Raw genomic sequence first — 12,334 nt, 5'->3', positions numbered from 1 at the left:
GTGTAGAGTCCCATCAAAAATCTGGACATCCAAACTCACTATAGCATTCCTCACAGCATTTTTTTTTTTTCCCCAGGATAGTTAAGAGTGGATGAACATTTCTTCTGGTTATTATATATATATATATATGTTAAAAATTATTATTTTTTTTCTTTTCTGAACGCATATTGCACCTAGCATGCTGATGATCCTTTTTTCTTCTTTCATGTATAACTCTTGTCCACTATGGAGTAATTCAACAGAAGTGCTATATATTGTTGTTCAGTTCAAATCCAACTTTTTCACTATATGTTGTCATAACTGTAGACAGAACGGTAGCTTAGTTAATTTGATTAGATGTTTTAGTTGTTAACAGATGTAGGAATTGTAATTTAATGGCATAACTTTTGAAGTAATGATAACTTCACCTGAAAGGCATATTTCAGTGGATAACACTAAGTTTTAGATTATATTGGGGAAATTTGAGACAACAGGTTTCTCACAATGTATTTTTTCTGACTACACTGTACATTTTCCCCAGGGTTTCTATTTTTTCATGGATGCTCACTTGTCTAGTTGGGGTATGTATGCAGAAAGTGGCAAACTCACACAGCTGAGTGGCATTTCCTGCTTGCTGAGACTCATCACTAGCAGGCCAGTATGATCCTCACATCACTGGTGCTGCCTTGCTTCCCACAACTGGAATTCTGCTGAACCAGCCTGCTGGTTGAGGCTCTTGAATAGAAAAGATTTACTCTTATCTGTAGTGTGTTGTATAGCCTGTGCCATGCGGCAGGCTGTTGCTGAGGGTTATCTGAGGGAAATAAATTACCAAGCTCAACCAGAAGTGAGGCAGGTGTGGTGGGATGCTGATTTTGTGAAATCTGTGACAAGCCAGGTGAAATAAGTGAAGTGGACCTCTGTAGGATTAGAAACCATGCACCAACTAAGACCCACGTGAGAATTCCACAGGTAATAAGGCTCGCTGTCCCCACACTTTTGTAATGGGATCTGGGAAGCTGAGCAGCTGTATTTTTTTAAAAAAAGTTCTTATGATAATAATAATAATAAAAAAAAACTTGCTCAGAGATGCATGTAAAATTTAAATGTACTTTATTTCTGCTACTCTAATAGCCAAACCTTCAGCTGCTTTTCTTGAGATCTGGATCCAAACACCCTGGCTGTACCTGTGTGCTGTAGGACTGGTAGCTGTAACTATTCAGTTTCACATCTTGTCTGCTTATTGCACCAAAACAAATGACGTAGATCTGACGTTTTGTTTGCTTTTGTTAGCATGAAACCTGGAATTCAACCAGTTTTCAAAAGTTCATATATTTCAGTGTTGTTTCCCTACTTCATAATCTTAAGTAGTATCGTATGCATGGTTTTGTTTCCTTATTAGCTAAGTGAGCTATTTACTCTGAAGTGACAAGGCAACTGAAATTCCTAAACATTAAGCTTCCTTCTCTAAAAGGGAAAAGCCCAGAACAACTTAGGATGGATATAGTTTTGCAAGGAATAGCTTGTTCTCACTTTGTGCTATTCTGTCTAATCCACATAGAAGGACCACAAAAAGTGAATTAACAGTGGTCCAGCTTTATGTATGCTTTTATTTTTTGAATGACTGCTTAAAGCAGCTGCTTTCAAACTTTATTATGAAGTTTGTAAATATCACTGAAGTGCTTTGGATTGATTATGAAAGCATTATTTATACAAGAGCTGCATGAAGGGGGTTAGAGCAGCAGCTGGGCCCTCCTGGAAGGTCCAGCCAGCTGTGGAGGTCAGGATTGGTAACAGGTGCTGCTCTGACCATTCTCCTGTGGAGAGGAGTAAGTTATCTGAGCAGGAACTTGAATGCTGAAGTCCAGCTACTTCATAGAAATTGTCCAACTCCAGGTGCTTACCCAAAATGTTTCGAGACAGTAAGGCAGCAGGTGTCCTGCAGCAGCAGAGGGGGCAGGAGCTACCTTAAGCACCAGCAGTATGAATACTTAATGGTACATAGGCACCTGGGAAGGCAGCATGCCTTCAGGTTTGTGCTGGTGACTGTTTTGAAGTCTTTTCCCTTTCCAGCATAGTTGCTTGCTGAGTAGCCATTGTCACATGGGTGTCAGGAGGATGTGCCCACACTCGTATGCTAGATGCAAGGCATCCACTTTCATGAAGAGGCAACAAGCACAGATGAAGGTCTTTCCCTTGCTGATGGAAACAGACAGTCTGAAATGTATTCTAAGTAACTTCTTCAGCATTACATCCTTCAGCAGGATGTCTTTCTCAGATTCAGCTGCACATTACCACATTCAGTGTATTTATATACCTGTACCAGTAGCAGCATCCTTGGGATACTTAAAGTAATGGCTTTCAGAAGAAATGCAAGAGCCTGCTCAGAGATGCTCTTACTTCCTCCCTGAATCAGCACCACTTACAAAATGTGCAACTCTATGCTAGTCAAAAAATTAAATGATATAGGAAAGTAAATTGCGCTTATAAAGAGTGCCACTGATTTTGCTTTCACTGTAAGCTTGCTGTAATTAAAATAACTCCCTATTATTCCATCCATCCTTTTATTCAGCTCTGATGCATCAGCTGAGTGCAGCATCTGTCACTGATAAATAAATAAAAGGTAACTGACAAATTACAGTTCAGAAAACTATGAGACTGATTGGAAGGCAAGTTGTACAGGCACAGCCCATGAACACACTAAATTGACAAAGGCAGCCACAGCATGACCATCATTTCCATGTTGACTCAAAGGGAACAGGAGACAGTTAGGAAGGCCTCTTCAACAAAGATTCCATGATTGCACTGAAGACACTCAAGCCAACAATCCTTTACCTAAACAATCCAGAAATTCTAACAGATGCTTTTCGCTTCTTTTTTTTTTGTTTGACTCCTGGTAAGGCAGGAAATTCAAGAAACAAAATTTTACTTTCACATTTGACTGATGGAATGCCCTAAGGTACTAAACTTTCCCATGCTTTTGCTGGTTACATCAAGGAGTTCAGTTTTTCTAGAAAGCTGGAAAGCAGATTACAGATTAGCCAAGAGAAATTTGGGGCTGAAATGAGGATTGTAAGATTGTAATGCTGCACGGCCATGCTCATAATTCCATTGGAGGAGCTGACTAGCGAGACTGTATCATCATCATCTAGAACCCCCTCTCAATCTGTACGTGGTTCAGTTTCAAATGAAATGGGACTACCGCATCACTTTACCATCCTTTCTAATAAATTCCATGTTTAATGTGATAAGCCTTCCAAAGAACTTGCTAATTTATTGCTTTCTGTAGAATTTAAATGGATGTAAATAACTAATCTTGGACACAGTATTCTCGCACATTTTTTAATAAAGTGCTCAAGAGCAAGTTAAGCACTGTAATAAAATTCCCCTTTTTTTAAACTAGCAATGAGTAGCCTTTTTTTTCCCCCTCTGCAGAAGATCAGAACTAATTACATATAAGCACAAAGCAACGGTGTAAAAATGGACATTTATTACAACTAAACCAATGGGACAGTACGACAAAGGTCAAACAGTTTATTTGTCACAATCACAACAAAGCTTAACCCAGCCAAGCACATACAAGTGACAGTGTAAACTTCAAAAATGTTTAATACATAGGAAATCGCTTCAGGTTTGACTTAAGGTAATTTCACAACTTCAGTCTCACACCAAGGGTCATTCTAACACCACTTGAACCTCATCTATCCCTGCTCTTGTGCACCGGGAAAATACTAACGACTGCTTTTGTGTGCCTTCCATTAAACATGAGTAATCTGGTATATTTAAATCCCAGAAATGGCTTAACTGGACAAATTTGCACACTGCAGATTCTTAGGCTCCACTGTGGCACAGCCACTGAAGCTGCAGCCCCAAGACCCAGCCTACCTCTGCCCTGGTCAGTCCCTTTGCTGCCACCACACCACTACTGGGATCTGGATCAGGGAATGAGTCAGTGCCAGCCTTTTGCTGGTGGGTTACATTTAATCTAGATCAGATTGAGCCACAGCTGGCTGTGTAACTGCTTGTGCTAGCACCACACGACTGCTTCCAGCAACAATGTCAAAACTAAGTTTTGTGAAAACATACATGGCACTACTTACTTGAATTCTACAGTGAAGTTCCTGGGATGGGAGGAGAAAGAAAGCTGAACATTCTCAGGGACCACGCACGCGCACAGTAGCACTGCTACTCCAAAGTGTGCTACTACCTTCCCAGAACTCAAAAGCATACATCAAACAAATTTCTTCAAGTGAAACAGTTCTAGTGTACAACTTCTGAGAGTCTGCAAAAAATGTTGAACTATTACTTCATTTCACTTTACCCAATTTGCAGTGAATGTAGTGTACAAAATTCTCACTGCAAATTAGTTGGTTCTACTGCACAGTATTTATGGGATGTGCCACATGTGAAAGCAGTAAGTCAAGAAAAGTAGTCAAAATTAAGCTGATGCTTTTTCTTAAAGGTGCTCATACACCCATTAAAGCGTAACTACAAAACACGAATAAATACAAATTAATTTCTAGAGTTCAAAAGAAAATCATAAAAACTCCCTTTTGTAAAGCTCCCATGTTCAAAAGTATCCTATTTTCATTACGTACCTCTCTATACAGTCAAAAAGGCTACCTCCTTTTTTTGTGTCTATGTTCAGAGCAAGCCAGTACTGGTTTAAAAATAGTTTCCCCATTTTGATATTTTTTTCTGTCTTTTTTTTTAAACTACATGCATTCCCTTTTTAACATAGTAACTTGCACAGTTTTCATCAAGATAATTACATGTAAATACACTTTCACTGCTAGTAAATGATCAGTTTGCAGTTGTCTTGCAAAAAGCAATGCCACCTTAACAGTTTTAACCAGTTGGATATGCAGATCCTACCAGGATTCTTTGGTATAATGGCAAATTCAGAAGTAAACAGTTATTTCCAATTGTAACGCGTTAACTGAACAAAAGCAGAATTACGGCAACTATTGACTAAAAATGCAGATGAACAAAAAGTCTTTGGTTGCATAAACACAATTTCTACAACATTTCATACTTGAAGGTGTCCATGTATTCTTTTCATTTAGATATGTCAATGATACATTTATTTCCTGAAGTCATTTGCTTATAAAAACAGTACACTTATTGAAATTAAATGCAATTTTTTTTCTATAAATGCAGTGAGAAGAGACACTGAGTCAATTTAAATCAAATTCCCTTTCATTTATGACTTTTGGCCTTTAATTTCTTGTTCCCTTTTCAAAGGAGTATTTCCCTTATAGGCCTGAATGAAGCAGCTTAGCAAAACAGTAATACTGACAAACAGCATCTTACACCATTAGCTAAACATTACAATGAAGGCAGTGAACATTTACAGTATGAAACACTGAGATGTCATCAGCTGAAGTGAAGACTTATGTCAATCCAATTTCTTCAAGTACACTACGTGGGGTCTCTGCTTCCTATGGAGGGAAAATTTGAGACAGTGGTGAATGGATCCTGCACATCTACTGAACGGTACCATACATGACAGTTAGTATGAAAGATGCTTAATTAAAAAAGAGAAGTTGAAAGACATGGAAGTATAAAAGCACTGTGGTTTGCAAACATGGCATTAGCTGCACTTTTCAAAGTGCTGCTAATTAGATTGTCATGGTTCACAGGAATAGCTGGCAGATTTTATTGCCCTGAAGCATAATAAAAAGAAGCAATTCAGATGCACCAGCAGGGATCAAATCACAACCCAGTAATAGAGATATGAACTGGGGGAAGGATGGGGAAGCATCTTGCAATGGAGTTTGTCAGTTTATGGTAAATTGTTTCATGGGTCTCTGGTAGGGAAGAATGAATAAACAGACAAATGAAATGACTGATGCTACTTAGATACAGTATCCCTCAAGATCTTTATGAATAGCAAAGACTTTTTACGCTGGCCCCATGCTTCATTTATATAAAACCAAGTCAAGGTACCGTGGTACAGCTGGTGCCAATAAACTGACCAGAGTGGAGGAATTGGCAGGATTGAAATTGAATTCTTCTACAGCAGGTAGAATACAAAATTTTAGGTTAATTCTAGTCTTAGAAAGTTTTGTTTATAGTCAGAGCAAGTTTCATACACAATTCCAAAGAGTTATCATTGGTTTTGTATTCATTAAACCTACAGCATCTTGGAAAAAAAAGTACTTTGGTATCTTAGATGGCACATTTCAATAATTATTAACAGTATGATAGTATATAAAAAAGGGATACTGTGTCTTTATGGAAATGTAAGTAGTTTTAATATCCAAAGTATGAATAAACTTACTTTAGCATCCTAAAACAAGACATGTCATGAAGCAGGAAGAAGGCAGATAGCAGTTAAAGCAGCAAACAAATTATATTTCAATTCTTTCCTAAATATTTTTAACAATAATTTGTCAGTAAAATACATAATTAAAAGCCTTAAATCTTGTAAACACCAGAACTTAGTCTCTACCAATTTTGACTACGTAGCACAATATGATCACACACATAATTCTCATTACATTCAATTAATATGTAAGACTACTTAACATTGAAGGAAAAATGATACTACGTTAAAGCAAATTCACTTGTAAATAAGTCAGTGCTTGGAAAAGGCTGCTGCTGCTGAGCACTTGGAGGTGGCTTCCAAATAAACTCCAAGAAAAAAAAAAAGTAATTTAAATCTGGTCACAAAGTACTCAGTATTAAGGATGTAGAGTTTTCTCACTGATGCAATATTTAAATATGCTTAGAACACAGTGACCTTGATGAAGACAGACAGTATGGCAGGCTTAAAGATTTACTTGTGCATTTTAAAAGAAATCTCCCTGAAGGAGACACTGCTTGAAGGAAAGGCTCTCTTACTTTTTTTCTGTTCATTTTAAAGGATATGCCTCTCCCCTTTCCAATAATTTCAAGAATTTTGCTCCAGAAAAACCTCTAGATTTTTAACCAATTACAGCAACAGAATACAAAAGGAAAAAAAAAAACCCAAGATTTAACTTCAAGGATTTCAGGTCTTGAAAGTATTTGTAATAAAACATTATTTCCAAGTTTTAAACTGATAAAACAAGAGTGAAAGTTGACCATTAGCCAGTGGTGATGCAGTGTATTTATGAAATTACACCAAAAAAAGCCGCCCAATCACTCTGAAGAAATACTGTACACCACTGCTACAGTCTTTAAAACAGTTCAGCATTATCATCCCTGCTGCCCGGTGGAAGTTGCAGTAATTTTCACCAGGCATATACTTAAATCAAGATTAAGTTTCTTCAAATAAATCAAGGTCCTCAGCTGACAGTGAATGTAAAGCAACATATTTCAAGGACATTGGCTACTTGCCCACAGGTATTCCTCACTGGCAAAACTCAGTAAGATGTTACTGGTTTAGTACTACAGCCTTAGCATTGAGGCAGACATGTCCTCTTATGTGCACACTGACAATATTATTTCAATGGTAACATCTAAAAGCTAGTGTGTTTGGCTAGAATAATTTCATTAATTATGACTTTTAAGAAACAAATGAAATGGATTATATTTTGTCTGTGTTACTTAGAAGTGTCAAACATTTTATGCAATTGTTGTGGAATACATTCTGCAGTATTATACCCTACCTGCAGCTCAGAACCACCCAAGGCAAACGATGCAAATATGAAATATATCACAACACAGATGAGGAAAAAAGCCATTCACGTGAGACAAAAGTGCATGCAATATTTTTATTTCAAACATGCCAGGAAAGCTAATTCATTACCTAGTCATTTAGAAGCAAGCAGCTGTATACAGGTAACAAGAAAAACAGCATCTCATTACAGCTCAATGCACAGCATTTTAAGCCAACAGGCATGAAATAATGCAGGCTAAAGCAGCATTAACCAGACATTTAGACACACTGTTAATGTCTTAGGAAAAAAAAAAAAGGCAAACTTGGAAATGGAAAACCACTCCTATGATCTTGTCTTCTACAACTTCAGAATGCTGCATGTCTAACCCAAGCTTTTGTCCCATCCCCTAAATAACCCATCTTTATGTCAGTTTAATATTTGAAATGTAGTGCATTACCACATACAGGATGCAGAGCTAGCTACTTACAGTCAACTTCAGTAGCCACCTCTTTGCTCATTACCTTTCAGGAATTTTCAAAAATAGTACTAGTTTTGGGTCACAAAATATTCTCTTCTACTAGCCAAACAGAGGGTGCAATATATGCTCTCCCCATTCTGATCACTCTTTTTAACTGGAAGTTCATCATATTTACGCATGTGGCAGTTTGCTAACACATACTGTACTTGCATTTAAAACTGCAAGCATCAACTGAAGGAGACATATTTCAAGTATTAAAAATCCTTCCCATCCTAACCACCTGTAAGGTCTCCCTCAGTAACAGGAACTGTGTACTGACACCATTGTTTTGAACACTGAAATACAAATGTAATTTCCACAAGTCACTTTTATTGCCCTAACAATTTCATCTTCCCTCTCCTGGAGGCTAAGGCACGCTATTGTACCAGCTTCAGAAAAGGATACTGCTATGAGCATCTTACTCAAGATGCAAGGACTATGTAGAATTATGTACAATGTTTAATACTTGTGTATACATAAGTATCAGTTCCACATACCACTACTCCTTCACTAATTTTTCTGTAAATATCTTCCAATTTTAATGGTATATTTAAATACCACCAAAACTCACTTAAAAGGATATTACATGATTCTATGAACACAGGTCAAGTAGTGTTACAGTACAGGTGTTGCAGTATATAGATGTTTAGTTCATACAATACTACAGAACTTTTAAGCATAAGAATTCAAGCTTACAAACACAATAAAAAAAGTTAAACCATATGCTGACAAGCACAAGTTTTGTTGAAATGAGACACGTGAAGAGACAACACTGTAAAACAGAAGGGGAGGAGGAAAGTACAACAGCAGAGAATGGTTGTGGTATTCTATTAGATGTAAGATGACTGGATTCACCAAGCTGATGATAATGTTCTGTCATGAGTAAGGCACAGGTCTATCTCCTCTGAAATTCTGCATGCATGATGAATGAAGCCATTTAGTACACTGGGACATTAAAGTATTCATGACGTGGCTACAAAAGAAATGTACATATTCTTACACATAACAGAAAGGTAGACAAATATGCAAGGAAAAAAAAGATTCTCTCCTGTATTCCTGACATGAAAGGACATTTTATACAAAAATAAAATACTGTATTTTTGACAAGCCTAAGGGGGGAAAATAATGGTTTTATCCCCCCTCCCCCATAATTGTATGATGGCAGCACCAACATACAGAACTTCACATTGTAATTACTGTATTACAAAAGTCCAATGATTCTTCTCAACCAAAAATTGTTTAAAGCTGAGTTCCAGAGATGGCTTACCCTACTGCTACATTCTAGCCCCTTTGGCAGATACCAACTGCTGGCTGCTATCAGAGGCAGGGCAGCATACTGCAGGAGCTCTTGACATCACCTACCATATTCCCTCTCACAGACACACAACTACTAACAGGCCTCCAGAATGCAACCGTGAGGAGCACCATGCAAAGCAGCAGGGGGGACTACTCGATATAAAAACTACTGTTCTTTTCAAGATTGCCTGTTTAAAAAATGGGAGGAATCTGAGACACCTATCACAACAGGCAAAGTTCTCTGCTTTTTAATTATGCCACTGAACTTAATACCCCAACTCTCATTTTATCTGCATGAAAGTTAGTACACAATTTGTTGAAAGATGAGTTACAAATCACACAATACTCAACATTTTTCATACATAAACCAGTGCTCTGAAGATAGATTTTATGCAATCACTTTTATGCTATTCAGAAGTATATATTCTGGGTATGCCAATTAAGCATCTTCCGGGAGCAAAAACCACTCTGGTATTAGCTACCATCTTTCATTCTGTATCAATTAAAAGCTTCAAACTAATTTAGCACCACACCCTGAAAATAAAAGGAACCTCAGGAAAAAAAAGTTCCCATTACTTCTCAACCTATTTCTTCTGTCTCATATATTTCAAAGCAGTATTGTCATCTCAGTTGATCCACAAAACATACGAGCTCAAATGTCATGAAGTTATCTCCAATTTGACCCCCCCCCCCCCCCCAAAAAAAAATATATATACTAGAAGGTTCACAGGATTTATACTGCTTTTTCAGTATCAGTAATATGAACATTATTTCATACTAGGTATTTAAAATCATTATAAACAAGCCAAATACAAATCCAGCAGTTCTCAAATGACAGCTGCAAACAAATTATATGAGGCCTCCTGTGATTTGGGGTAGAACTCTGTGTACAGCAGTGAATTACAAATGGAATTCCAACTCTCAAAACCTCTTACTAAAGAGAAGAGACAGATTACAGTAAAAATCAAAATGCAGGAGAATTTAGGCATATTTTTAACTGAAAAAGAAAACTTCAAACTGACAGTATACAGCACTAATCCCAATGTGTAGGAGCTCTGAGCCACCAGAGTAACATCAGAACTGATGAAGTCTCCAGAGATAAAACATTCCTAAAGATTATTTTGGAGAACTTCTGCTTTCCTCACACTGTTAGCATGACATGGCTTCATGAAGACAACTGAAATCCAGGCATGCTGTAGCAATCTAAAATGCCAAATTGTTACAAGTTTGTATTTTCAGATTTTACCTATCAGTTCTACACTGACAAAGACACGGAAGTGTTCCTTTCCTTTTTGTTTATTCACTTGGTTACTTCTCAGTTTCAGCACTTTTCAAACTACTGCACAAGTTTATCTTGACTATTCCAACCCCCTTCGCGCACCCCCCAGGTGTTCTCCACCCAATTCCTATTTTCAATTGTTTATAGCTCAAAGAATGAAATCTCTTTGATGTGAAATCCCCAGTACACAAAATTAGATGACTGACTCAAATTACTCTTGGAGGATTAGTGCCTCATCCTGACAGAAATTTATTGTCTACTGATAAGGCAAGACAGGTTGTTAGATAACAACAGGAAGAAAATGGTCATTTCACTCCTGCCAGCTTTTTAGCCTATGGAACATATGAACACCACCTGCAACTAGTCTAGCAATAAACTGACATTGTAGAGGTGAACCTGAGAGATGAAATGGAAGACAACAGTAACTGAGAAACAAAATGATATCAGCAAAACTGTGAAATAGAAAACACCGCAGTTTTAGTGAGATCTTTGTATCCCACTGAGGACATCCTAGAACATTACTACAGAGGCAGAATGGTGCTGTGGCAGCCTGATAAACAACACAAAGGAAAAATAAAATTGACCAACTATTTCTAGTCAGAGAGAAGCTTGACACAGCCAGCACTGTGCATTTGCAGCCCAGAAGGCCAAGTGCATCCTAGGCTGCATCAGAAGACAGGGGATTGTTACTGTCTACTCTGCCCTCATGAGGACCTGTCATGAGAACTGCATCCAGTATCAGGGCTCCCCAGCACAGGAAGGATGTGGTGCTGTTGGAGCAGGTCCAGAGGAGGCCAAAAAGACAGAGGGCTGGAGTAAGAAAGACTATGGAAGCTGGGGTTGCTCAGCCTGGAGAAAAGAAGGCTCTGGGGAGACCTCACTGTGTCCTTCCAGTACCTGCAGGGGACATACAGGAAAGCTGAAGAGGAACTCCATCAGGGAATGTAGTAATAAGACAAAAGGTGATGGCTTTAAACTAAAAGATGGGAGATTAAGATTAGATACTAGGAGGAAATTCCCACATGCTTCACAGCTATGATCTGTTAAATTTATTACAGCATTTCCTTCCATACAGTCTCTAGAGAAGTGAAGGTCTGAATACCAGAAAACCCACTTGTGGGGAGGAAAGAACAGATGTCAACTTCTGCAACCAGCATCTAGATTACATTGCCTTCCTCGTATGGGACTGCACAGACCTCAGGCTACACCTGAACCTCTGAAGAATGTCCTCAGACCCAGGCAGCAATCTGTTCTAATGACTTTCTAAGTCTATCTAGCAGCTGCAGAAGAGGGTCTTACAACACAAACTACCAACAAAATACTACCTCTAAAACATTCATCACTTGTTTTAAAAATCTGAATGTACACTGCTTATTTGACTTAAACGCAGTTTTGAGATTCTAATTACTATCCTTTTCAAAAAGGTTATCTGCATTTGCAAGCTGCTTTAAAAGTTAGTCAGAACTCTGAAATTTTCAGCCCAAGTTCTCAGAGACTTTTAAATTAGAAAAATTGTAGTATTTGAGTCACAGATCTATCTAGCTAGCCCAATTCTACTGACATTTTTCTCAACCAATTTTGTCATGACTAAACATAATTAAAAAAATTAGTCATAATAAAATTAGAAGGGACTTCACTTAATCCAGCCCTCCAAACAGCATACCTGTAACATTATGC

The 12,334-nt window shown here is 37.8% G+C and overlaps 1 protein-coding gene across 6 annotated transcripts in view; it reads right to left on the bottom strand.

The window, feature by feature from the left end:
- Positions 1-3,447: 3,447 nt before the first annotated feature.
- The window catches only part of AP1S2 (adaptor related protein complex 1 subunit sigma 2), a 33,237-nt gene continuing 24,350 nt past the window's right edge, over positions 3,448-12,334 (bottom strand). For 4 of the 6 annotated variants that reach the window (XM_090125211.1, XM_090125217.1, XM_090125219.1 and 1 more), the window contains one exon: positions 3,448-5,420. In XM_090125211.1, the coding sequence (XP_089981337.1) occupies positions 5,373-5,420 (48 nt within the window). In that variant the 3' untranslated portion in view covers positions 3,448-5,372. Of the gene's footprint in view, positions 5,421-7,665; positions 9,056-12,334 lie in introns of those variants that run through there. The other 2 variants (XM_090125222.1, XM_031596070.2) reach the window with 1 other exon arrangement.

Source organism: Phasianus colchicus, chromosome 1 (assembly GCF_987193195.1).
Source record: "Phasianus colchicus chromosome 1, bPhaCol1.hap1.1, whole genome shotgun sequence".
Taxonomy (NCBI): domain Eukaryota; kingdom Metazoa; phylum Chordata; class Aves; order Galliformes; family Phasianidae; genus Phasianus; species Phasianus colchicus.
The sequence above is the reverse complement of the archived record's forward strand: the minus strand, read 5'-3'. Positions and strand labels throughout refer to the sequence as shown.